At 50.1% G+C, this 27,145-nt stretch overlaps 1 protein-coding gene across 8 annotated transcripts in view; it reads left to right on the top strand.

Annotated features, from left to right (window-relative positions):
* The window catches only part of HNF4A (hepatocyte nuclear factor 4 alpha), a gene marked incomplete at both ends in the record, with an annotated part of 72,124 nt that extends 57,943 nt beyond the window's left edge, over positions 1-14,181 (top strand). For 3 of the 8 annotated variants that reach the window (XM_080716263.1, XM_080716264.1, XM_080716260.1), the window contains 5 exons: positions 3,972-4,059; positions 5,579-5,734; positions 9,466-9,702; positions 12,420-12,542; positions 14,039-14,181. In XM_080716263.1, the coding sequence (XP_080572389.1) occupies positions 3,972-4,059; positions 5,579-5,734; positions 9,466-9,702; positions 12,420-12,542; positions 14,039-14,181 (747 nt within the window). Of the gene's footprint in view, positions 1-3,971; positions 4,060-5,578; positions 5,735-9,465; positions 9,777-12,364; positions 12,573-14,038 lie in introns of all 8 variants that reach the window. The other 5 variants (XM_080716261.1, XM_080716262.1, XM_080716259.1 and 2 more) reach the window with 3 other exon arrangements.
* Positions 14,182-27,145: the final 12,964 nt, after the last annotated feature.

Here is a 27,145-nt window from a genome sequence, read left to right as displayed (position 1 = left end):
TATAAAATCACCCCATGGGTTGCTCTGGCCTGGCTGCTTTTCAGCCTCGCCGGGGACTGGACCCGAGATCTCATCTCTGGATTGCTACCTCCTTGGGGAGAGTCTGTGGGCCAGGATCCTGTCCACGCAGCTCCTGCCTGCTCCCTGCTCCTCGTGCTCTGGTCATGGTCCCTCCACCATAACCAGGGTGTCTGCATTAATGTTTAACCCCGCCCTGTTCCTTCCCAGGGACTTAGCAAAGCAACAAGATACCCCTAAGCCGAGCAATTGTTAACCTCGATTTCCCACCCAGACCTCCCTGGCTGGGGCTCAGAGCATTCCCAGAGGGCAGTGACGGGTGGCCAATAACACAGGCCAATCATTAACCCCACCCCAGCCTGGCTGCCCACCCTGAGCACAGCCGCTACGTCGGGGTTGGACCTGGGAACCCATTCATGGTGTCTGAGGAGCCCATCTTACCCAGACAGGCGGGGCCTGCTGTCCTCCAAAGGACACCATGCTTCTGGGGACACTGTCCCAGAAACCAGCTTCCAAGTTTGGGTGACATTGATCCACTGAGACCTAGAAGGCTGGGCATGCCCAGTGAGGAAGTTGGCCAGAGTCTGGGTGTGCCCGGCCCTCTGCTTCAGCCTCCTGGCTTGAGAGCCCCGGGCCAGTGTCCCTTACCTCCCTTCCCACTGTCAGGGAGCGCGCATGCTCCCCGGACAGCCTTCCCAGCCTCCTTCTTTCCAGTCTTCCTTCTGGCCTTGGCAGGAGGCTGCCCCGGAGAGGCTGGACCTGGAGCGGTCAAGCTGCCTTCACCTGGTCCTTCATCCAGTCAAATAAGTTCACTGTGCACTACCCAGTGCCAGGCCCCGCCGGCCTCGCCATGGTCCTGCCTCCTTTGAGAGGCCCACAGGACCTCCTGGCTAAGCCTCCGGCCTGCCTGGTGCTTATTTACTAGCTTATTTTATTTTATTTATTTTTCGGTACTGGGGCTGGAACCCAGGGGCATTCTACCCCTGAGCTAAACTCCCAGCCCTATTTATTCTTTATTTTGAAACGGGTCTCTCTAAGTTGAGTTGGGGAGGGTCTCGCTAAGTAGCTGAGGCTGTCCTTGAACCTGCAATCCTCCTGTCTCATCCTCCCAAGTACTGGGATTACAAGCATGCGCCACCACACCTAGATCCTCTGTTTTATTTTTTTGTACTGAGGATTGAACCCAGGAGCATTGTACCTCTGAGGTATATACCCCTAGCTCTCTTTTATTTTTATTTTGAGATAGGATCTCACTAAGTCGTGGAGGGCCTCACTAAGTTGCTGAGGCTGGCTGCAAACCTGCGGTCCTCCTGTCTCAGCCTCCTAAGGGCAAGTGCCAACACCTCGCCGCTGCCCTGTTGTTCTTCAGCACACCACCCTCAACCTCCTTTCTATCCCCTTCATCCCTCCTTCCATTTCTACCTCCATCTCCTTCCTCCCTCTTTTCTTTCTTTCTTCCACAACCTATCACCCTCTACTTTATTATCTGTCCTTTCTCCCCAAAAGAGAATAAGTTCCATAAAGTTAGAGACCTTGCTGCTCTGTAGCTTCTTTTTCTTCTTGCTATTGCGTGCCCATTGCGCCGCTGGCACTTAGTAGGCGTTTAACATTTGATAATCAAGCTGAGTGTGGTGACACGTACTTGTAATCTTGGTACTCGGGAGGCTGAGACTGGGGCATCGCGGGTTCAAGGTCAGCCTCAGCAACTTAGGAAGACCCTAAATTGAAAAAAAAAACAAAAAAAAAGCTGGGGTGTAGCTCAGAGGTAGAATGCCCCTGGTTCGATCTCCAGGACCACACAGACAACAAAACAAGATTTGAAAGCCGAGAGAATGGACAGCCAAACGAGTGAGCAGCAGCCTTTAACCTCCCAGATGGCCTTGCTACAGAACCTCCAAACTCCCAAGCTTCCCCCTGCAGAGAAGACCGAGGCTGCCCGGCTGCCGTGTTTTTCTCTGGCCCATCTTTGGTCCTGATGCAAGCACTAAGCATGGCCGGGCAGGCGCTGTTCCCCTGTGAGCATGCTGGGAGCACCGCCGCCTTCACAGGCTACTGGCCTCCTGCAGGGAAGGGCCTGGTAGCTGGCTCTTTGCCTCCGGAAAGACACCCGTATATATCCAAGTTCTCCAAAGCTCTCTAGAGTCCTAGAATTTTACTAGGCCAAGTGGACAGATGCTCTGGAGATCTGGACCAGTCATTTCCCAGACTCGATGGAACTTCCGACTCAACCAGGGGACCTGTTGAATGCATATTTCTGGGCCCGCTCCATACACACAGAATTGGGTATATAGATTTGGGGGCCCAGGCCTAAGAATCTGCGTTTCCATGCAGGGGTTCCTGTGATTCTCTGTAGATGGTCCATGAATAGGAATTAGTTGTTTGATTTTTTTGGTACTGGGGATCGAATCCAGGGACATTCTACCTCCAAGCTATAGCCCCAGCCCTAGTTTTTTTTCTTTTATTTTTTGAAACAGTGTCTTGCCAAGTTGCTGAGGTTGGCTTCCAACCTATGATCCTTCCGTCTTAGCCTCCCAAATACTTGGATTGCAATCATGAGACACCCTGCCCAATTAGTAATTTTTGTATGTATGTGGCACTGGGATTGAACCCAGCTGCATTCTACCTCTAAGCTACATCCCCAGCTCAATTTTTTGTTTCTTATGTCTTATTCTTTTTTCCTATCTTCCCCCACCCCCAGGTTTCTGCCTAATCCTTTCCAGGTCCCTGTTTTATCAGTTATAAAAAAAAAAAAAAAAGGCAGCAGTTTGCCGGGCGTGGTGGCGCACGCTTGGAATCCCCGTGCTTGGGAGGCGGAAACGGGAGGATGGCACAGGTTTGAAGCCAGCCACGGGCGCTGGCTTAGGAGACCCTGTTTCCAAACAAAAATGCAAAAATAGGCCGGGCGTTGTGGCGCACACTTGTAATCCCCGCGCTTGGGAGGCAGAGACAGGAGGATCGCGCAGGTTCGAAGCCAGCCGCGCGCGCTGGTTTAGGAGACCGTTTCCAAAATGAAAATGTAAAAATAGGTCTGGGAGTGTAGCCCGGAGGTAGAAGGGCTTCCAGGAACCCCAGTACCACCAAAAAAAAAAAAAAAAAAAAAAAAAAAAATGCAAAAATAGGTCTGGGAGTGTAGCCCGGAGGTAGAAGGGCTTCCAGGAACCCCAATACCACCCCTCCCCCCCTAAAAAAAGGCAGCAGTTTTACGATACCCATTTTGTAGTTCAAGCAAGTTTCTTATTTGGAAACAAGGTCTCACTAGGTTGCTGAGAGCCTTGCTATGTTCTAGAGGCTGGCTTAGAAACTGCGATCCTCCTGTTTCAGCCTCCTAAGTACTGGGATTACAGGCGTGCACCCCCACACCTGGCTAATAATGATATTTATTTATTTATTTATTTATTTATTTATTGGTGGTACTGGGGTTCCTGGAAGCCCTTCTACCTCCGGGCTACACTCCCAGACCTATTTTTATACTTTTCTTATTTGGAAACAGGGTCTCTTAATCCAGCACATCTGGCTTCGAACCTGCACGATCCTCCTGTCTCCGTCTCCCAAGCGCGGGGATTACAAGAGCGCGCCACCACGCCCGGCCTAATAATAATTTTAAAAAACAAGTGCACATAGAATGTTGCCTACAATTTCTCCAGGGACAGAGGCGAGGTCCAAGGGGGAGCCAGCTACTCAACTAAAGATGGAACAGTTCAAGGGCAGCGTCATCACGAGGTCTCCCAACATTCTGGGCATGTCCCCTCACCCCCAGGTTTCTGCCTAATCCTTTCCAGGTCACCAGTTTATCAGTTATAAAAAAAAAAAAGGCAGCAGTTTTAGGATACCCATTTTATAGTTCAGGCAAGTAAAGGCAGCGGGAACACGAAGCTGCTTTTCCATGGTACCGAGCTGGCCAGGAGCAGCCTTCCCCGGGGCATGGTCCACATGCCGTCCTCTCTCCCTTGCAGGTGGCCCTGCTCCGAGCCCACGCCGGCGAGCACCTGCTGCTCGGAGCCACCAAGCGATCCATGGTGTTCAAGGACGTGCTGCTCCTAGGTGAGGAGGCCCCTGCCCAGCCAGAGGCCGTGCCCTGCATGGCGCAGCCCCAAGCAAAGGGGCCCTCCATGGGGGGCACTCGGGGGCGAGGGAGACAGAGGGAGCAGGTCCCACCCCAGGCTTACCCAGGGAGGTCCCAGGACTCAAGTTATCAACTGGGTCCCCCACTGATGCAAGCCAATATGGAGGCAAAGAATGAGACCTCCCCCCCTTAAAGCTGATGCCCAGCCAGGGTTCTCCCTGGTGTCATCCCTGCATTCCGATGTTCTTTCTGAACTAGGGATACAAGGTGGCCAGGCAGGGCACAACCCGCCCACCTCACCTGTGCCTCCAGGACATATCGTCATCATTATTATTATTATTATTATTATTATTATTATTATTATTATTATGTGGTCCTGGGAATAGAACCCAGGCTCATTTATTTACTTTTTTTTTTTTTTTTTTTTTTTTTTGCGGTGCTGGGGATGGAACCCAGGGGTGTTCTACCTCCGAGCTACACCTCCATCCTTATTTTTTATTCTTTATTTTGAAACAGGGCCTCACTAAGTAGCTGAGACCGGCCACAAACCTGCGATCCTCCTATCTCAGCCTCCCAAGTACTGGGATTATAAGTGTGCGCCACCATGCCCAGCTTTTTATTTTATTTTTATTGTGAAACAGGATCTCGCTAGGTTGACGAGTCTCACTACTTGCTGAGGCTGTCCTTGAACCTATGATTCTCCTGTCTCATTCTCTTAGGTCCTGGGATCACAGACAAGTTCCACCACACCCAGCTATGCTTATTATTATTATTATTATTATTAATACTGGGGATGGAACCCAGGGGCATTCTACCTCCAAACTACACCTCCAGCCCTATTTTTTATTCTTTATTTTAAAACAAGGTCTCACTGAATTGCAAAGGACCTCACTAAATACCTGAGGCTGTCCATGAACCGCAATCCTCCTGTCTCAGCCTCCCGAATGCCCGGATCACAAGCGTACGCCACCGCGCCCAGCTTTCTACTCGGTATTTTTAAATGCCTGCATAACACACTATATGCGGGGAATTGTGCTAACTACAAGTATTACCTTTTTTAATACAATGACCCTAAGAAGGAAGTTCTGTTATGCATCCCCACTTCAGAGATGAGAAAACCTAGGCACAGAGAAGTTAAGTGACCACCAAGACACAGCCAGCTGTCAGCGGCAGAGCCACTCAGCCGGGCCAGTCCAGCCCCAAGATTTGGTCCCTTCACCTTGATGCTTTTGTGCCTCCAACTGGCCCTTGAGTGGCCTCGGTCGTGTTGGTGAAGGGAGCTCGGATGATAGGAAAGGAGATCTAACAGCCTCCTTCCAGGCTCTTCCCGATGGCTTCCAGCACTTCATCCTCTTAATCTTGGCCCGGATCTCCCTTCTGCAAGACAGGCAGGAGCGTGCCTACAGGTCCTCCTCCCAGGGCACCAGCTGCGCTGCCGCCTGCAAGCCACAGCTGGAGGGGAGGGCACGTCATCTTCTCTCCCTCTCTCCCACCCAGGCAACGACTACATTGTCCCTCGGCACTGCCCCGAGCTGGCGGAGATGAACCGGGTATCCATTCGCATCCTGGACGAGCTGGTGCAGCCCTTCCAGGAGCTGCAGATCGACGACAACGAGTACGCCTGCCTCAAAGCCATCATCTTCTTCGACCCAGGTACCACCCTCCCCTCCTGACCCAGGCCTCAGACTTCCACCGGATCCACGCCGCTCTGGTTGTCATGACAACCAGAACAAGCACTTTCCATCAGCCCCTTGCGTAGATGGGGCAAGTCAAGGTTCAGAGGGATGACGGGACTCGACACAGTGACTCCAAGGGCCTGAGTATCCTCTTTCTTTTCTGTCCCTTTTCTTCTTCTCCTTCCCTCCTTTTGTTTTTTCTTTTCTTTCATCTTTGCTTCTTTTCCTCAAACAGTTTATTTTGAGCCAGGTGTGGTGGTGCATGCTTGTCATCCCAGGACTTGGGAGTGGAGACTGGAGGATCACGGGTTCATGGCCAGCCTCAGCCTGCTACTTAGGGAGGCCCGCCGCAATTAGAGAGACCTGTTTCAAAATAAAGGATACAAAAATTGGGCTGGGCGTGGAGCTCAGAGGTAGAAAGCCCCATGTTTATTTTGAGATAATCTCTATACAAACTGAAAATGCAAGTATTTTTTCCCATCAGACCACAGTTTTCCTGTTGCCAGGAGAAATATTTCTGATTTCTTGTGTGTGTGTGTGTGTGTGTGTGTGTGTGTGTGTGTGGTAATGGGGATTGAACCCAAAGAACACTCTACCTCTGAGCTACACCCACAGACCACTTTTATTTTGAAACAGGGTCTCACTAGGTTGCTGAGAATCTCACTACATTGCTGAGGCTGTCCTCAAACCTGCAATATTCCTGCCTCAGCCTCCAAAGTACTAGGATTATAGGTGTACACCACCATGGCCTGGAGCATTTCTGGTGTGTATGTGGGGGGGGTACTGGGGATAGAACCCAGGGACATTCTACCTCTGAGCTACACCCCCAGCCCTATTTTTTATTCTTTATTTTATTTATTTATTTATTTATTTATTTATCTATTTATTTGGTGGTACTGGGGTTCCTGGAAATCCTTCTATCTCCGGGCTACAGTCCCAGACCCATTTTTATATTTTATTTGGAAACAGGATCTCTTAAGTCAGCAAGGCTGGCTTCGAACCGGCGCCATCCTCCTGTCTCCGCCTCCCAAGTGCGGGAATTACAAGCGTGCGCCACCACGCCCAGCCTTTATTCTTTATTTTTGAAACAAAGTCTCACTAGGTTGCGGAGAGGCTCCCTAAGTAGTTGAGGCTGTTCGCGAACCTGCGATCCTCCTTTCTCAGCCTCCCGTGTACTGGGATGACAAGCGTGCGCCACCACGCCCGGTTGCTTTATGAATTTTGTTTATTTATTTACTTACATACTTACTTACTTATTGCAGGACTGGGGATGGAACCCAGGGGAAGTCTACCTCTGAACTACACCCTCAGCCCTATATTTTATTCTTTATTTTGAAACAGGGTCTCACTAAGTTGCTGAGAGCCTAAGTAACTGAGGCTGGCTTCGAACCTGCGTGATCCTCCTGTCTCAGCCTCCCGTGTACTGGGATGACAAGCGTGCGCCACCAGGCTCGGCTGCTTGTGCATTTTATTTATTTATTTATTTTTGGTGGTACTGGGGTTCCTGGAAGCCCTTCTACCTCCGGGCTATACTCCCAGACCTATTTTATATTTTTATTTGGAAACAGGGTCTCCTAAGCCAGCGCGCGCGGCTGGCTTCGAACCTGCGCGATCCTCCTGTCTCCGCCTCCCAAGCGCGGGGATGACAAGCGTGCGCCACCACGCCCGGCTGCTTGTGCATTTCAGATGGCGTTTCCCTCCTATCCGGGCTAAGGATTTTGCTCTTCTCCCCCCATGGGCATCTTTTCTCCCCACCCCTCCATGTGTTTTAACTGCTACTTTCACCTGCTGTTAGTTCTCCTTGCGGCTTTCAGCTGTGTGTTTTCCTGCCTTTGTTTCTTGCCCTATCAGCTGACCAGAGTCTCCACCCCCTTCACTCAGCAGAAAGAAGATCCTGTGTCCCAAGGGCCTTTGGCTCTTTTCTTGCTTCTCTGCTAATGACTTCTGCAACTGTGTTGTTTAGGTTTTGTTTGTCTTATGCCTGGGATGGAACCCAGGGCCATTCGAGCTACGTCCCTGGCCCTATTTTATTCTTCATTTTGAAACAGGGTCTGGCTTAGTTGCTTTGGGTCTTGCTAGATTGCTGAGGCTGGCCTTGAACCTGCTGTCCTCCTGTCTCGCCTCAAATTCAGAGATTACAGGCACTAACCTCAGCAGCGCCTGCATTTTTGCAGAATGCCTTTGAGCCACGCTTCTGTGCAAGGCCTCCTTTCCCTTCCCACCGTTGCCCAGAGGCCTGCTTTCTTCCCTCTCCACTTGTGTGTCAGAGAGGCCCTACTGTGTGCTGGGCCTATCCTTAACATTAGGACCCTATCTGCATACCGATGACCTCTAGTGATAATAATGAACGCTCACTGAAGTCCAGTTTTAGACGTCTATGCAGATCATCTTCCTTAACTCACATGGTACCTATGAGACAGGATTTATTATTAGCATCCGTTTGCAAATAAGGAAACTGAGCGCAGAGATTGATTTGACCAAGGTCACTCAACCAGGAAATGGCAGAACTCCGACTCAAGCTTCAGACTCGTATCAGCCTCTGTCTACCTCTCAAGTCATGCTCGACTCCCCACTTCCTGGAGGGGGCGATTTCTAGTTCTGGTTTTGTCTAGACCCTGGCCCCGGGGCTGGGCAGGTGGTAGCTTCTGGGTGACATGAGCGAGTCACTGGTGCTGAGTGAGAGCCAGCAGCCTGGCTCAGAGGGCAGGGTACCTAGTCCAGGCCGGGCGTGGAGGAATCACTCCAAGAAAGTTTGTTGATTGAATAAAAGAATTCACAGATGCAGGGCAGTGGAGAGAGACTAGTGGTTATGGGAGCAAATGTTTTCTTCCTTTTTCTTTCTTCATCAAAGAGGAAGTAAAGGCATTACTTTTCTGAAGGTTGAGATTAAAGCATCGGATGACTGATGTTCCCTTCTGGGTTAAGGATCTAGAAGTATTCCCTGACTTTTTTTTTTATTTGTCTCTGTATCCATCCACTCATCCATCCATCCCTTCATCTAGCTATCTACTCAATAAATATTGATTATTCTGCTTATTGAGTGAGTCGGTCATGAGTAAAGCTCTTCAGAGAGATTATTAGCTGGGTGAGGTGGCATGCCTATAATCCCAGTACTTGGGAGGCTGAGATAGGAGGATCACAGGTTCGAAGCCAATCTCAGCAACTTAGTGAGACCGTGTTTCAAAATAAAAATAAAATAGGAGCCGGGTGTGGTGGCGCACGCTTGTAATCTCAGCATTCGGGAGGCTGAGACCGGAGGATCGCGGTTTGTGGACAGCCTCAGCTACTTAGTGAGGCCCTCTGCAACTCAGTGAAACTAGGTTTCAAAATAAAGAATAAAAAATAGGGCAGGGGCTCTAGCTCGGAGGTCAAATGCCCCTGGGTTCCATCCCCAGACCTGCAAAAAAAAAAAAAAAGGGCTGGAAATGTAGGTCAGAGGTAGAATGCTCCCGGTTTCAATCCCTAGTTTTAAAAAAGTAAATAAGAAAGGAAAGGAAAGGAAAGGAAAGAAAGGGCTTCCTCTGCCTGAGTCTAGGAAGCCCTAGTTTGTCCGAGAGTACCCTGGTTGTTTGAAGACCCCGAATCCTTGTCCCAGTACTACTGACGACTCCCTGTGTGGCACTGGGTCACCAAGCCCCCCAGTCTGGGCCCCACACGTCAGGGGACATTTGGGCCCTGCTGCCCTCCCTCCTCTCCTTCCCCTTGCAGATGCCAAGGGGCTGAGCGACCCGAGCAAGATCAAGCGGCTGCGCTCCCAGGTGCAGGTGAGCCTGGAGGACTACATCAACGACCGCCAGTACGACTCGCGCGGCCGCTTCGGCGAGCTGCTGCTGCTGCTGCCCACGCTGCAGAGCATCACCTGGCAGATGATCGAACAGATCCAGTTCATCAAGCTCTTCGGCATGGCCAAGATCGACAACCTGCTGCAGGAGATGCTGCTGGGAGGTGCGTGCCGGGCCCGGGCGCCGGGCGCCTGCCGGGGGGGCCTGAGCACCGCGCCGCTCCTTCATGTCCTCCGTGTGTGGCTCTGGGCAAGTTACTTAAACTGCCTGAGCCTCAACTTCTTCATCAGAAAGATGGGACGAGGGCCAAGGTCCGCTGGTTTGGGCTCTGAGAGCCTAGCGCTTGTCAGTCACTGTTTTTTGTTTTTGTTTTTTTTTTTGTTTTTTTTTGTTTTTTTTTGCGGGTCTGGGGATGGAACCCAGGGGCATTTGACCTCCTAGCTACACCCCTTGTCCTATTTTTTATTCTTTATTTTGAAACCGGGTCTCACTGAGTTGCAGAGGGCCTCACTAAGTAGCTAAGGCTGACCGTGAACCGCGATCCTCCTGTCTCAGCCTCCCAAATGCTGGGATTACAAGCCTGCGCCACCACACCCGGCTCGTCAGTCACTGTTAAAGCACTGGAGACTCAGCCAAGAACAAATCTTGGCCCTGGAGGCTGTGTGTGTGTGTGTGTGTGTGTGTGTGTGTGTGTGTGTGCGCACGCGCGTGCGCTGACACTTCTATGCCTAGACCAGATGGATGAAGCTCGGCGAGGTGGCGCACATCTGTAATCCTGGTACTGGGAGGCTGAGACAGGAGGATTGCAGGTTTGCAACTAGCCTTGGCAACTTAGAGAGAACCTGTTTCCAAAGGAAAAATAAAAAGGGCTGGGTCTAGCTCAGAAGTAGAATGTCCCTGGGTTCAACTCCCAGTATCAAAGAAAAAAAGCTCATTTTATTCCCTTGTGGACCCCGTGAGTGCGGGTTGTTAGGAATCAGGTATTACTAAGACCAGAGTCAGGCGCTTGGGTCTGTTATCTTGGGGAGGATAATCTCCCCGGAGCTGTTATCTCACCTGTAGAATAGGATAATAGTGGTGTCCATCTCTAGGGCTGTGGTGAGGAATTCATTATGTTAATCACGAAAGGTGCTATAAACTTGTACCAGGCGAATGATGGGCGCTTATAACTCTTATAAAACAGATGTACTTTAAGTGCTTATGACAAGCCTTGAAATTCCATCACTGTCATCTTAATGACCATGGCCTATTACAAAGCCACACCCTATGTGGTATTATCACTTCCTGACTTGGGTGTGTGTGTGTGTGTGTGTGTGTGTGTGTGTGTGTGTGTGTGTTACTGGGGATTGAGCCCAGGGGCATTCTACTTCCTAGCTACACCCCAGCCCTGTTTTATTTTTTTGTTTGTTTGAAACAGTCTTATGCCGGGCGTGGTGGCGCACGCTTGTAATCCCCGCACTTGGGAGGCGGAGACAGGAGGATGGCGCAGGTTCGAAGCCAGCCGTGCGCTGGCTTAGGAGACCCTGTTTCCAAATAAAAATGTAAAAATAGGTCTGGGAGTGTAGCCCGGAGGTAGAAGGGCTTCCAGGAACCCCAATACCACCAAAAAAAAAAAAAGAAAAAGAAAAAGAAACAGTCTTACTAGGTTGCTGAAAGTCTCCCTATATTGCTGAGGTCCACCCCCCTAGGGGCTTTCTACCTCTGGGCTATATTCCCAGACCTATTTTATATTTTATTTAGAAACAGGTCTCACTATGTTGCTGAGAGCCTCACTAAGTAGCTGAGGCTGGCTTTTTTTTTTCTTTCTTTCTTTCTTTTCTTTCTTTTTTTTTTTTTTTTTTTTGGTGTGTGTGTGTGTGGTACTGGGGGTGGAACCCAGAGGCTTTCTTCCTCCGGCCTATACTCCCAGCCCTATTTTTTTATATTTTATTTTGAAACAGGGTCTCACTAAGTTACTGAGAGCCTCACTAAGTAGCTGAGGCTGGCTTTGAACCTGTGCGATCCTCCTGTCTCAGCCTCCCAAGTACTGGGATTATAGGCAAGCGTCATCATTCTGTGTGTGTGTGTGTGTGTGTGTGTGTGTGTGTGTGTGTTAAGCAGTGTTCCCAACACTTTGTTAGGCTGTCAGAGAATAAAGGAATATATACCTGGCCGGGCATGGTGGCACACACTTGTAATCCCCGCGCTTGGGAGGCTGAGACAGGAGGATCGCGCAGGTTCAAAGCCAGCCTCAGCAACTTAGTGAGGCTCTCAGCTACTTAGTGAGACCCTGTTTCCAAATAAAATATAAATGGGTCTGGGAGTATAGCCCGGAGGTAGAAAGCCTCTGGGTTCCATCCCCAGTACCACCAAAAAAAAAAAAAAAAAGGAATATATACCTGTAATTATAATGTTCATAGAGAGAAGTGGTTACTTTAAAAAGTTGAGTCATAGATGAATTACTATAAGAAGGAGAGTGAGGAGACTCAGGAAAGGATTCCAAAAGGAGGAACTCTCTAAGCTGGGGTTTGGACTTACAGACACAGAGGTGGAGAGGGCGTCTCTACTGGAAGCCCCAGTGTGAGCAGAGCAGAGAGACAAAGGTTCATTATAATATTTAAAATGAGCTCATTAATATTCAAATAGCCTCAGAGCTCCTCATCCTCTCCTTGTTGCTCTGATTCCCTTGGTCTTTGGGTCTGCTCGGTGCCCTCATGAAGCCCATGGAGGGAGCGGTAAACCCTACTTTGCCAGCCCAGGAGCAGGTAGGTTCCCGATATGGCGCTGTCAGTGCTGGATGGGCCGGTGCGTCAGCCACGACCGCCCCTGAGAAGATGGTGCCTGAGGACCGACGGTCCTATCCTGGGCTCCTCATTCTGATTGAAACCCCTCTCCCTGCAGGATCCTCCAGTGACGCGCCCCATGCCCACCACCCCCTGCACCCTCACCTGATGCAGGAACACATGAGCACCAACGTCATTGTGGCCAATACGATACCCACTCACCTCAGCAATGGACAGATGTGTGAGTGGCCCCGGCCCAGGGCGCAGGCAGGTGGGCAACCTGGGCTCTCCCCTGCCGGGGGTGCGGACGGGGCAGGAGGCGGAGAAGAGTGAGTCCAGAGGGTGGCACTGGGGTGCAGCGGTTCTCTGGGCTCCAGGGTGGAGAACAAGAGGTGGCGTTGTGCACGTGTTAAAGTTGTTTATTCAGTGAGGCTGCTTCTTAAGTCAGTGAGGTGACTGGCCATCTCTTTGAAATGAAGGAGGCCATGCATTGGGTAAGAATTCCAGTAGATGACACTGTGTTCGCTGAGCCGGGCGTGGTGGCCCAGGTTTGTAATCCCAGTATGTGGAAGGCTGAGACCAGAGGATCGCAGGTTCATGGTCAGCCTCAGCAACTTGGTGAGGCCCTCCTCAACTTAGTGAGACCCTGTTTCAAAAATTTAAAAAAAAAGGGGGGGCTGGGCGTGGTGGCGTACACTTGTAATCCCAGCATTTGGGAGGCTGAGAGGCTGAGACTGGAGGATCGTGGTTTGTGGACAACCTCAGCTACTTAGTGAGGCCCTCTGCAACTCAGTGAGACCCGGTTTCAAAATAAAGAATAAAAAATAGGGCAGGGGGTGTAGCTCGGAGGTTGAATGCCCCTGGGTTCCATCCCCAGACCCACAAAAATATATATTAAATAAATAAATAAATAATAAAAGGCTGGGCATGGTGGTGTACACTTGTAATCCCAGCATTCAGGAGGCAGAGACTAGAGGATTGCGGTTCACAGACAGCCTCAGCTACTTAGTAAGGCCCTTTGCAACTCAATGAGACCGTGTCTCAAAAATTAAAAAAGACTAAAAATAGGGCTAGGGGTATAGCTTGGAGGTACAATGCCCCTGGGTTCCATCCCCGGTACAGAAAGAAAGAAAAGAAAAGAAAAGAAAGAGAGAGAGAGAGAGAGAGAGAGAGAGAGAGAGAGAGAGAGAGAGAGAGAGAGAAAGGGAAGAAATAGGGCTAGAGGTGTAACTCAGAGGTAGAATGCCTTTGAGTTCAATTCCCAGTACCATAATAAATACTAAGCCGGGCATGGTGGCACAGGCTGAGACTGGAGGATCACAGTTCACGGCCAGCCTCAGCTACTTAGTGAGGCCCTCTGCAACTCAGTGAGACCCTGTTTCAAAATAAAGAATAAAAAAAAATAGGGCAGGGGATGTAGCTTTGAGGTCAAATGCCCCTGTGTTCCATCCTCAGACCCTCAAAAATAAATAAATAAATAAATAAATAAATAAATAAGAAATAAAGCCAGGCGTGGTGGCACATACCTGTAATCCCAGTGTTTGGGAGGATTGGGCTGAGGCTGTCGTAGAACCACGATCCTCCCATCTCAGCCTCCCAAATGCTGGGATTATGCTCTCATCATTTTTTAAAAGAGGAAATTAAGTCTCAGAGAGATAGGGAGACCCTTCCTAGAGTGCTTTGCTGTTTGGAAGGCTGGGATTTTGAGCAGGTCCTCTCTGTTGCTTTGCCCTTCAGCCACCCCTGAGACTCCGCAGCCCTCACCGCCAGGAGGCTCAGCGTCCGAGCCCTACAAGCTCCTGCCGGGCGCCATCAGCACCATCATCAAACCCCCCTCCGCCATCCCCCAGCCGACCATCACCAAGCAAGAAGTTATTTAGCAAGCTCCCGGGGGCGGGGTTCTGCCGGCTCCCCCAGCCCCCTCGGAGAGCGCCTGGGACCGCCTGATCCCAGGAGAGGAAGGCATGAGCACAGGGCCATCTCAGAGCAGCCTTGGGAAGGGCGAAGGACCCAAGGACGTGGCCCGCGGACCACACTCACGCCACCCTTGACCGCGCTCTGGATGACAGAGCCTGGCCCTGGAGACACCCCGCTGGAGCCCGCTGCTGCCTCCTCGGACAGCTCACTGCCCCCTTCCTCCTGTCTACCCCAGCTGCTCGCCTCTGGAGCTGGAGCTGAGAGGAAGTCTTCTGAAGCTCCACCCTTCCTCCGCCCCCCACCCCCTCATAGGAGCTTCTACCCTGGTACTGGTCACAGCGCCCCAACCCTGAGCCCGGGAGGCCTGTGCCCCCCTCTCCTGCTGCCCCCACCTCAGACGCCCCGTCCACCTTCTTTGAAACCCCATCTTCTCCAAAGCCACTCTCCAGAGGCTGAGGAAGTCTCAAAACCCTCTCCCGGTCATCCCAAGAACCCTCTGTAAGCAGGCAGGCTGGCCAGGGGACAGGGAGCTGCGAAGCTTGGAGATGCCTCCCCTCCAGCCCCTCTGTGCCTCGCTTGTGTAGGGACGGGGTGGGTGTCTGGAGTGATGGTCCTGCTAGGCTTTCAAACCAAGATGGTGACTGGGACAGGAACTTGGAGGGAGGGCGGGGTGGTCAGAGAAGCCATCTAGGGAGGCAATTTCAGAGGAAGAGCCGGTTCTAGCTGGTAGAGAGGGTAAGACAGGACATTCCAAAGGAGAGCCCCCGGGGCTGAGGCCTGGGGGTAGGGAGAATGGTTCTGGAGAGGCTGTGAAGAGAACGGTCTCTCTGGAACTGAAGCTGGCTATACTGGGAGGCGCAGGGCTTTGAATGCCAAGAGGAGGCCAGGAGAAGCTGGGCTGTGAGGGATGAAGACATAGAGATTGGAAGGTTGGGGGGGTGGAGGTGGGAGGGACCCACGATGTGATGCAGGTGGGTGAGTGAGTGCCGGGGCCCAGGGATACAGAGGAAGGGCTGTGTCCATCCTCAGACATAAGAGTTGACATCCATCCTCTCATGGACTCCTCCTGCTACTGAGAGATTTTTTTTTAGAGAAGATGAAATAAAGTTTTCAGAGGTTAAGTGCTTTTTTATTTTCTGAAACTCATAACCAATCAGTGGCGGGGTCAAGACATGAACTCAGGTCCCCTGGATCAAAGTAAGAGACTTGCCCATCCGAAAGGATCCCCGCCTTCACTGTAACCTGACAGGGACTCTTCCTGGCCATCAGCAGCTTCAGAACAGCCCACTCCCAGGACTCGGGTGGACAGAGGCCGCACTGAGGTTCCAGAATCATGTTTGCTGATAAATATTAAGAATTGATGACTCCTGGCCTTTTTCTGTTTTTTTTTTTTCCTCTCGACTTCCCAAGTCAGTCTGGGGGATGGACAGCAGGGGTCCAGTTCCTGGGGGACAGGCCAACCTGGCCCGTCAGTGTAGGGATGGACACTTTGGGTGAGAGGCAGGGCGGCCATAGGAAAGCCCGCATTTTAAGCTTTTTCTGGGGTGATCACTCAGTGTACATTCTAGAGACATTAAACCCCAGGATGGAGCAGCCGGCACCTCATCCCTGTAGAATCTTGGTGGATTGAGAGAGATTCTAGAAAAAGAAACTGGAAATAAAAAAGAGATGTCCTGGGGCCGGAGGTGCGGTTAGGTAGGAGAGGGAACAGTCAACACTGGCTACCACCCCCCAGCCATGGCTGAGTCTTCCGAGTGGATGGAGGGCAGTGTCCCCGAGCCCAGAATCCCCACCATTCACAGTCGTTCCTCTTTGTAAGAGAGGCACCGAGAAGCCATGTGTTTACCCACACCCCAGGGCAGCCAGGATTGGCCTCCTCTCTCCCAAGCAAGCCAAGCCCCAGATCCCAAGAGAGACCAGCCCCAGCTCAGAGCTCGCAAGTCTTCCACGGCCACCCTCACTCCGGCAACCCCAGCGCGCTGGCTCAGGCTGGTTTGCACAAGGCAGTGAGGCTGGGACCTAGTCATCCCGGTCCTTCCGGTGCTCCGATCCCCACCCGCACTGTGGCGCAGGCCTCTGTGTCGGGAACAAAGTGGAGATAAGAAGTTCCCGTGGCCTTTCATGACACTGACTTTCCATTCCACGTTAATCACTGTTGCAATGCAGGAAACGCAAAAATAAAGACAAGTTTGCTTTTCTGATTCTAAGCGGAGGACGCCATACTGGAACTTTTTTTTCCTACCTGAGTCATGGTCTTAAAACATGAAATCTAATGGACCAAGTAAGGGTTGGTGGGGGAAAGTACGGGCACCAGATTCCCTCCACCAAGACACCTCCTTTCCTCAGGGAGTCTCAGAAGCTTCCAGAAGCCACACAGCTCTCCTAGAGCGGACACAGGGGAGGATTGGAAATAGACGCCCCCTTTGGTTTCTTGCAATGACAAAGCCAATTACCTTTACCAGATTTTTTCTGTGATCTGCCCTAAGATGAACTGTGAAATTCACACCAAGAAATTCTGGAAGCGGCTGGGTCCCAGCAGGCCGAGCCGCACCTTCCTGTGGGTGTGTGAGCGTCCTCGGGCCCCACGCTGACCCCCGAGTCCCTGTCACTGCCACCTGGGAGGGCGACGAAGCAAAAAACATTTCTTACCTTTATGTGTTTTAACAAAAGTTTATAAAACAAAATAAATGGCACGTACGTTTTCTAAGTTCCCGCGTGAATGTCTTTCTTTTTTTAGGTGTTAGAAATAAGAATAAGGAGCCGGGCATGGTGGCCCAGGCCTGGAATCCTGGCACTTGGGAGGCTGAGACAGGAGGATCGCAGTTTCAAGACCAGCCTCAGCAACCTAGCGAGGCTAGGGTTTGTTTCAAAATGAAAATAAAAAGGGCTGGGGGTATAGCTCGGAGGGAGAATGCTGGGTTCAATCCCCAACCCCAACATATCTCTCTCTCTCTCTCTCTCTCTCTCTCTCTCTCTCTCTCTCTCTCTCTCTCTGGTTGCAACCAAGGATTGAAACCAGGGGCATTCTACCTCTGAGCTACAAAACCCCAACCCTATTTTATTTTTATTTTGAAGCAGGGTCTCGCTATGTTACTGAGAGCCTCATTAAGTTTCTGAGGCTGGCCTCGAGCCTGTGATCCTCCTGTCTCAGCCCCCGAGTATGGGTATTCTAGGTGTGCGCCGCCATGCCCAGCCAGTCCTGCTCGCTTGCTTGCTTTCTCTTTATCTTTTTTTTTCTTTTCTTTTTTTCAGTACTGGGAACTGAACCCAAGAGCATTCTACCTCCAAGCTACACATACAGCCCTATTTTTATTCTTTCTTTCTTTCTTTCTTTCTTTCTTTATTTATTTATTTATTTTTGGTGGTACTGGAGTTACTGGAAACCCTTCTACCTCTGGGCTACACTCTCAGACCTATTTTTATATTTTTATTTAGAAACAGGGTCTCTTAAGCCAGCAAGGCTGCTTCTCCTCCTCCTCCTCCTCCTCCTCCTCCTCCTCCTCCTCCTCCTTCTTCTTCTTCTTCTTCTTCTTCTTCTTCTTTTGGTGGTACTGGGGTTCCTGGAAGCCCTTCTACCTCCGGGCTACACTCCCAGACATGTATGTATGTGTGTGTGTATATATATATATATATATATATTTTTTTTTTTTAACAGGGTCTCCTAAACCAGCGAGCGCAGCTGGCTTCGAACTTGCATGATCTTCCTGTCTCTGCCTCCCAAGCGTGGGGATTACAAGCGTGCGCCACCATGCCCGGCTTATATATATATTTTTTTAAACAGGGTCTCCTAAGCCAGTGCAGCTGACTTCGAACCTGCGCGATCCTCCTGTCTCTGCCTCCCAAGCGCGGGGATTACAAGCATGCGCCACCACGCCCAGCATTATTCTTTATTTTGAAACAGGCTCTCACTAAGTTACCGAGGGCTCCCACTCCCCTAAAGAGCTGAGGGTAACCACAAACCTTCGATCCTCCTATCTCAGCCTCTCAAGTACTATCTCAGTACTCCCAAGTCGAGAAACCTATCTCAGTCTCCCAACCAGCTAATCCTGGCTTCTTTTTTTATTTTTGGTGGCACTGGGGTTCCTGGAAGCCCTTCTACCTCCGGGCTACACTCCCAGACATATTTTTATACTTTTTATTTGGAAACAGGGTCTCTTAAGCCAGCGTGTCTGGCTTCGAACCTGCGCAATCCTCCTGTCTCCGCCTCTCAGGCGGGGATTACAAGCATGTGCCACCACACCCGGCTAATCCTGGTTTCTTGACTCCAAGTTTTTGATACATATATATGGAGAGAGAGGGGGGGGGGAGAAAGTTGGTCCTCCTCCTAGAGAGGGAAGAAGGGAGAGGATGATGGAAAGATCTAGAAGAATGGCAAGAGAGTCCAAGGGTCTGTCATCTGCCCTCAGGGACCAAGATAGAGTCCCCTTCTGGGCCACCTCAGTCTGCTAGCCATTGGCGATGCATAGACAGACATGGGGATATTTCACAAAATCAAGTGCTGTTTTAGAAAAGGGAGCGAAGCAAGGAACAGGCCTGAATCTCCAGCCAGGTCTGTAACCACTTAGCTCCTTTCCCTTGAGGGACGCGGCCTCGGGTTGTGGCCATCACAGACCAATTTTTAGTGTATCTTCCCAACTCTGTTCCCCCACAGCAGGTTAATAACTCGAAGTTGGCCACAGTGGGAGCATTTACACCCCAGCCATGGGCAGACGGCACAAGTCAGGCTCTTTTTCCTGGAGGCCCTTGTTCTAGCACACCCGCATCCAGTGATGGGCGGACTGGGGCCGCCTGACTGCGACCCTGGGGGAGGGTAGAGTAGGTGACCCTCAGCTCTTCCCAGAGGGAGGGGACACCCGTTCTAGTCATCAGTGTAAGTTTGGGCAGAGGGCTTCACTTCTGCAAACTCATCTTCAGAACAGGAAAATCTCCCTCAAAGAATGTTGTTAGGATTCATCTCAGTGAGCTGACATTACACCGTAAGAGGGCCGGGCGTGGTTGCGCACACCTGTAACCCACTACTTGGAGGTTGACACGGGATGCTCTCCCAGGTCCTGGGCCAGCCTCAGAAATTTAATGAGACCCTTTTTCAAAAGTAAAAAATAGCCGGGTGTGGAGGCGCACGCTTGTAATCCCAGCATTTGGGAGGCTGAGACAGGAGGACGGCGGTTCGCAGACAGCCTCAGCTACTTAGTGAGGCCCTTTGCAACTCAGTGAGACCCTGTTTCAAAATAAGGAATAAAAAATAGGGCCGGGGGTGTAGCTCGGAGGTAGAATGCCCCTGGGTTCCATCCCCAGCACTGCAAAAGAAAGAAAGAAAGAAAGAAAGAAAGAAAGAAAGAAAGAAAGAGGCGAGGTGTGGTGACCCACTCCTGTAATCACAGACAGGACTTGAGAGGCTCAGACAGGAGGATCGTGGGCTCAGCAGCTTAGCGAGGCCCTCCGCAACTTAGTGAGGGCCTGGTTCAAAACAAAACATAAAAAGGGCCGGGAGTGTAGCTCGGAAATAGAATGCCCCTGGGGCTCGATTCTCACTACTGAAACAAACACACAAAAGTCTGAGTTCTATCCACGCAGCCCTCTTTTGGGAAGAGGCTAACCATTACGTTCTCTGGCCTCCAGTGCAGGATCGGCGCCTGCCTGATCCTCACGGCCACTCCTGCCCTCCCTGGTCAGCACCAGGAAAGGCCTTCGCTGATCTCGCTGTGAAGGCCCTGTCCATGCCCAGCCGGCATGGCCGTGGGAGTGGGGGCCGGAGCAGGCGATTTCAGCCCTAATCGTGCTTAATAAATCCCTATCAAATCATAAACCCTGGGCTGCCATAAATTCCCCTGACCTTGGATCCTCCACGTCATCAGCCCTTTGCCCCACTTGATCTCAAATCTCGGCACAGGGCAGTGACTCCACATTTGATTTCCATTTCGGTTGCTAAATAACATCAGCTGCAGCGTCTTCATTGCAGAGATGACGAAACCTAGGTCCAGAAAGATGAGGGACGCATCCAAAGCCACACGGCCTGTGAGGCGCCCGGCCGGGACCCCAGGTGGGCTGGTTAAGAGTTGGGCTTCTGGGTTCCAGTAGAAGGGAGGCTGAGACAGGAAGATCACAGGTTTGAGGCCAGACTTGGCAATTTATCAAGACCCTCAGCAACCTTGTGAGACCCTGTTTCAAAATAATTAAAAAGCTGGGCGTGGTGGCGCACGCCTGTAATCCCAGCATTCAGGAGGCTGAGACAGGAGGATCGTGGTTCGCGGACAGCCTCAGCTACTAGCGAGGCCCTTTGCAACTCAGTGAGACCCTGTTTCAAAATAAAGAATTAAAAATAGGGCTGGGGATGTAGCTCAGAGGTAGAATGCCCCTGGGTTCCATCCCCAGGATCACACACACACACACACACACACACACACACACACACACAAAGTAATTAAAATAGGACTAGGGGTGTAGCTTAGAGGGAGAATGCCTTTGGGTTCAGTCTCCTGTATCAAAATATATACACATACATAGGGCCTTCTGAGAAGTCTCCCCTCTCCTAAGGAGCCATACTACTAAGGCTACCAGAAGCTTCTCAGCCCATCACACCCAGCAGAGCCCCAGCGCTCAGAGCGGGGACCAGGAGTAGAAGGGACCTTGGGTGACAGGCAGCTCTAAGACTCAAAGAAAGTCTGTGCAGCACGAATGACCTGTCATTCCAGCTCGCTGAGGCCGCCCTGCTCCCTCACCGTGGAAGCCAGGTCACCTTTGATCTGCAGATCTCAAATCGCTGTGTCATATGGAAGCCCGAGATGGGATCTAAGTAAGAGCTGGCTCCCAGGGTCCCGCGCACCTGTGCGATGACAGTGGAACCGGACCCGAATCACGCCGCAAGGACCGTGCGTGTGGAGTGCGTGGAGAGCGTCCGCGCCCAGACCCCGTGGGCACAATCCCCCGACAGCCCTCGGAGCCAGTTTTTCTTCTGTTTTTGTTTGTTTTTTGTGGTGCCAGGGATTGAACCCACGAGCCTCCTAGCTGCACTCCAGCCCTACTTTATTTTTAATTTTTTTTTTATTTTTTATTTATTTATTTTTTTATTTTTTTATTTTTTTGGTGGTACTGGGGTTCCTGGAAGCCCTTCTACCTCTGGGCTATACTCCCAGACCTATTTTTACATTTTTTATTTGGAAACAGGGTCTCTTAAGCCAGCGCACACGGCTGGCTTCGAACCTGCACCATCCTCCTGTCTCCGCCTCCCAAGCGCGGGGATTACAAGCGTGCGCCACCACGCCCGGCTTTATTTTTTATTTTGAAGCAGGGTCTCAGTATGTTATGGAGGGCCCCAATAAATTGCTGAGACTGGCCACGAACCTGCAATCCTCCTGTCTCAGCCTCCCAAGTATCGGGATTATAGATGTGCGCCACCATGTCCGGCTCCCAGAGGCATTCTATCTCTAAGATACACCCCCAGCCCGATTTTATTTTGAGACTGGGTCTTGCTAAATTGCTGAGACTGGCCTCGAATCTGTGATCCTCCTGTGTCAGCCTCCCACGTACTGGGATTGAGTGTGTACCACTTAATGAAGCTGGCTTCATTCTGCTTTATAAATAAGGGAAGGAAGCCGGGCGTGGTGGCGCACGCTTGTAATCCCAGCATTCGGGAGGCTGAGACCAGAGGATCGCGGTTCGCGGACAGCCTCAGCTACTTAGTGAGGCCCTCTGCAACTCAGTGAGACCCGGTTTCAAAATAAAGAATAAAAAATAGGGCAGGGGGTGTAGCTCGGAGGTCGAATGCCTCTGGGTTCCATCCCCAGACCCGCAAAAATAAATAAATAAATAAATAAATAAATAAATAAATAAATAAGGGAAGGGCTTAGGAGGAAGGATCTTGCTCTTAGCCCTTAGCTGGTGTAACAGCTGAACTGACTGTGGAGTCAGATCATTGTCTGACTCCAGAGGCCACAGTGAGGTGATGGGGAGGCAGGAGGGTCACAGGTTTAAGGCTAGTCTCAGCAACTTTTAGTGAGGCCCTCCACAATTTAGCGAAACCCTGTTTCTTTTTTTTCTTTCGCTTGCTTGCTTGCTTGCTTGCTTGCTTGCTTGCTTGCTTGCTTGCTTGCTTTTTTTGTGGTACTGGGGATTGAATCCAAGGGTATTTTACCTCTGGACTACACCTTCAGCCCAATTTTATTTTTTACTTGGCAATAGGGTCTCACTGAGTTGCAAAGGGCCTCACTAAGCTGCTGAGTCTGCCCTTGAACCTGCGATCCTCCTGTCTCAGCCTCCCAAGTACTGGGATTACAGCTATGTGCCACCACACCTGGCGACCCTGTTTCCAAATAAAAAAGTAAGGCAGGGGTGTAGCTTGGAAGTGGAATGCTTCTGGGTTCAGTCCCCAGTACCACATAAACAAACAAACCAGACTGGGGGCATAGCTCAAAGGTAGAACACCTGTGGGTTTAATCTCTACTATCCCCACCCCCAAATAAAGAGAAATAGCCATGGACAGGTAGTACCTGGAGAAGACTGAAGAAGCAGCAGATTTGGGTTAGAAAATGGAATTTTGTGAGCCAGGCATGGTGGCGCACACTTGTAATCCCAGTACTTGGGAGGCTAAGACAGGAGGATTGCAGGTTCTCGGCCAGCCTCAGCTACTTAGTGAGGCCTCTGCAACTTAATGAGGCCTTGTTTCTAAAATAAAGTATAAAATATAGGGCTGGGGGTGTATGTCAGAAGTAGAATGTCCCCTGGGTTCCATCCCCAGTACCGCAAAAACAAAAAACAAAAAAAGGCATGTTGTTGTTTTGTTTTGAATCTGTTGCTCAGATGCCTATAAAACATCTAAGGGCCGGGCGTGGTGGCGCACGCTTGTAATCCCAGCATTCGGGAGGCTGAGACTGGAGGATCGCGGTTCGTGGACAGCCTCAGCTACTTAGTGAGGCCCTTTGCAACTTAGTGAGAACTTGTTTCAAAATAAAGGGGAAAAAATTAGGGCTGAGATATCTGGGAGTGACGGCAAAGTAAGAAAACCCAGGCTGGCTTGTCCCATAGGCCAGTCCTTGTTTGTCGAATGAATGAATGAATGAATGAATATCATTGCATCCAGGTGCCGGAGCTTCACCTGCAGATTCAAGCCGGGGAGGTGAGAACGGGGTATTTTTAGAGAAGTTGGGGCCATAAAACTTGTTCCAGTTCCTGACCTGGGCAACGCCCATCCCAACCCCCAGGCCTGAGATTGCTCCTGGCCTTGGGAAGGGCCCCCAGCTTATCTCAGGGAGAGTGAAACCGTAAAACCCTTTATGGCTTTGAGATCACGTCTGGCCGGGGCTACAATTGTCGCCATAAACCTGAGCGGGCCCAGCGAGAGGGCGCTGGCTGCGAGGAATCGGGACAGTTGAGTAACGTCAAGGGAGTGGCCGCCGAGAGCCGGGCACTTCGGGGCCTGTGGCCAGGGCCCCCCACACTTATCTCAGCCTTGCAGAAACCCAGAGGGAGAGAGAAGCTATTGTGATATTTAAAACAGTCCACAAAGTGCTCTTTTCTACAGCATAGTATCCCTGCAATTAAGATGTGTCGTGTGTGTGTGTGTGTGTGTGTGTGTGTGTGTGTGTGTGTAACTGGGGGTGAGAGGCATTCTACCTCTGAGCCACATCCCCAGCCTATTATATATATATACATATATATATATACACACACACACACATACATACATACATATACATATATATACACACATACATATATATCTATATATATCTATATATCTATATATCTATATCTATATCTATATCTATCTATCTATATATATATATATATATATATTTTTTTTTTTTTTTTTTTTTGTGGTACTGGGGTTCCTGGAAACCCTTCTACCTCCGGGCTACACTCCCAGACCTATTTTTTATATTTTTTATTTTGGAAACAAGGTCTCTTCGAACCTGCGCGATCCTTCTGTCTCGACCTCCCAAGCATGCGCCACCATGCCCTGCCATATATATATATATATATATATATATATATATATATATATATATATATATATATAATTTATTTTTGTGTTACTGGGGGTTGAACCCAAGGGCATTCTACTTCCCAGCTATACCCATATCCTTATTTTATATTCTTTATTTTGAAACAGGGTCTCACTAAATTGCAGAGGACCTCACTAAGTAGCTGAGGTTGGCCACAAACCTCTCTCTAATCCTCCTGTCTCAGCCTCCCGAATGCTGGGATTCCAAGCATGCGCCCCCACGCCTGGTTCCGCTGACCCCTTCTGATAAGAGTGCAGAGGCACCTGCAGTCAGATGGAGAAGAAAATCCAGAGACCTGGTGTAGCTTCTTTTAAGAAATGCTAACGGGGTGTGGTGGCACACGCCTGTAATCCCAGTACTTGGAAGATCAAGACAGGAGGATCCCAGGTTCAAAGCCAACCAGCGAACTCTGCGAGATTCAGCAACTTAGGTGAGACCTTGTTTCAAAACAAAAAAATTAAAAAGGGCTAGTGGTATAGCTCGGAGATAGAATGTCCCTGAGTTCAATCTCTAGTAGCACAAAAAAATAAAATAAAGAAAGCTGGAAGCTGGAATTAATGTAGCTCGGTGACAGAGTATCTGCTTAGCACCTACAAGGCCCTAGGTCCAATCACCAGTGCTGCAAACATCATATAGATATCACATATAGACAGATATATATATGATATATACATCATACACACACACACACACACACACACACACACACACACACACACTGAAGATTCTAACTGAAATAGTGGCCTGGACTGGATGCTAATTACAAAGAAGGTTTAGGATCCTGTTGAATTTAGTAACTTAATTTATCTCGCCTGTATTTTCCTTTTTATGTATGCGCAAGAGTGATATATGATTTTTAAAAATTAAAAGTGGCTGGTGCTGGGCATGGTGGCGCGCGCTTGTCATCCCAGCATTTGGGAGGCTGAGACAGGAGTATTCTGGTTCGGGGACAGCCTCAGCTACTTAGTGAGCCCCTTTGCAACTCAGTGAGACCCTGTTTCAAAATAAAGAATAAAAAATGGGGCTGGGGGTGTAGCACGGAGGTAGAATGCCCCTGGTGGCTGGGGATGTAGCTCAGTAATAGACCATATACTTAGCATGAGCAAGACTCTGAGTTCAATCCCCAGCACTGAGGGGAAAATAGAGTAAATCTCAGGCATGGCGGTGCACACCTGCAATCACAGTACTTGGGAGGCTGAGGCAGGAAAATTGCAGGTTTGAAATGAATCTCAGAAATGCAGTAGCAAGATCTTGTTTCAAAATTAAAATAAAAGAGGACTGGGAGTCTAGCTCAAAATGTCCTTGAGTTCAACCCCTGGTTACAAAAATGAATAAATAAATAAATAAATAAATAAATAAATAAATAAATGTCTCAAAGAACTCTTTTTTTTTTTTTTTTTTGGTGCTGGGGACTGACCCCAGGGGGCATTCTTCCTCTAAGCTACACTTAAGCTCTATTTTATTTTATTTATTTATTTTTCAGTACTAGGATAGAACTCAGGGGCATTCTATTTTCAAGATATACCCCCAGCCCTGTTTTTTTTTCTTTATTTTGAAACAGGGTCTCATTAAATTGCAGAGGGCCTAAGTAGCTGAGGTTGTCCATAAACCACGATCCTCCTGTCTCAGCCTCCCAAATGCTGGGATTACAATCCAGGAACCCCAGTACCACCAAAATAATAATAATAAGGAGGAGGAAGGAAGGAAGGAAGGAAGGAATGAAGGGACTTCCTGGTTGCAGGGCTTACCCAAGCCTGAACATGTAGTCAAGGAATGAAGCCAGAGGTCTTTACCTGGGTTTGTTTATTTGTTTTTGTGGTGCTAGGGATCGAGTCCAGGGACATTCTACCTCCAAACTCCACCCCCAACCTGTTCGTTTGCTTGTCTTGAAACAAGGTCTCACTAGGTTGCTGAGAGTTTCATCAGGTTGCCGAGGCTGTCATCTTTGTGATCCTCCATCTCAGCCTCCCAAGTACTGGGATTGCAGCATGCGCCCCCAAGCCCGACAGCCTGGGCCTTATCCAGACCCACGTGCCGTGGGACCCAGGGCCGGCAGAGGCACTGTCCTGCTTAGAGGAGGGGCCAAACTCCACCCGGAGTGGCTCCCATCACCATCAGACCCCACCCTCCCTGAGCGAAGTCTCCCCCATGACTTCCCATCCTGCTTGAGCATCCAGCTCCTCACCAGGGCCCCGAGGCGCCCCTCGTCTCCCCATCCAGCCCCTGGGCCTCCTTTCTGCTTCTCAGCCAGGAGAACTGTTCCCATTTCACAGTCGTCCCTCGAGTTTTCTTTGTCTGGAACATTCTTTCCTCTGTTCTTCCCAAGGTCATTTCCTTGTAACCATCCGGTCCCGGCTCCAGTGTCACCTTTTGGAGAGGCCTTCTCTAGATATAGCTAAATATCTGAGATTTTTATCCAACAGTCTCTGTTGTAACCACTTCAATCTGCCATTATTACAGGAAAAAGTCACGAGCAGTACATACGGGAAGGGGCATGGCCGACTTCCAGCCGACTCCATCTGCAGAGGTGGGCGGCGGGCGGGATTTGGCCAATCATTCCAACACTTGCTTTAACTCAGCTGTCTTGCTTGACTTTCTTCATTGCATTTAGTGTGTGTGTGTGTGTGTGTGTGTGTGTGTGTGTGTGTGTGGCACTGGGGATGGAACCCAGGGCCTTTCTACCTCCGGGCTATACCCGCAGTCCTATTTTTATATTTTATTTGGAAACAGGGTCTTATTAAATTGCTGAAAGCCTCACTAAGTAGCTGAGGCTGGCTTCGAACCTATGAGATCCTCCTGTCTCAGCCTCCCCAAGTACTGGGATTACGAGCGTGCGCCACCACGCCCAGCTCTCTTCGTTGCATTTAAAACTTTCCAGCGGAGCCGGGCGTGGTGGCGCACGCTTGTAATCCCAGCATTCGGGAGG

This window comes from Muscardinus avellanarius (assembly GCF_963383645.1).
Source record: "Muscardinus avellanarius genome assembly, chromosome: 19".
In the NCBI taxonomy this organism is placed as follows: Eukaryota; Metazoa; Chordata; class Mammalia; order Rodentia; family Gliridae; genus Muscardinus; species Muscardinus avellanarius.
The sequence above is the reverse complement of the archived record's forward strand: the minus strand, read 5'-3'. Positions and strand labels throughout refer to the sequence as shown.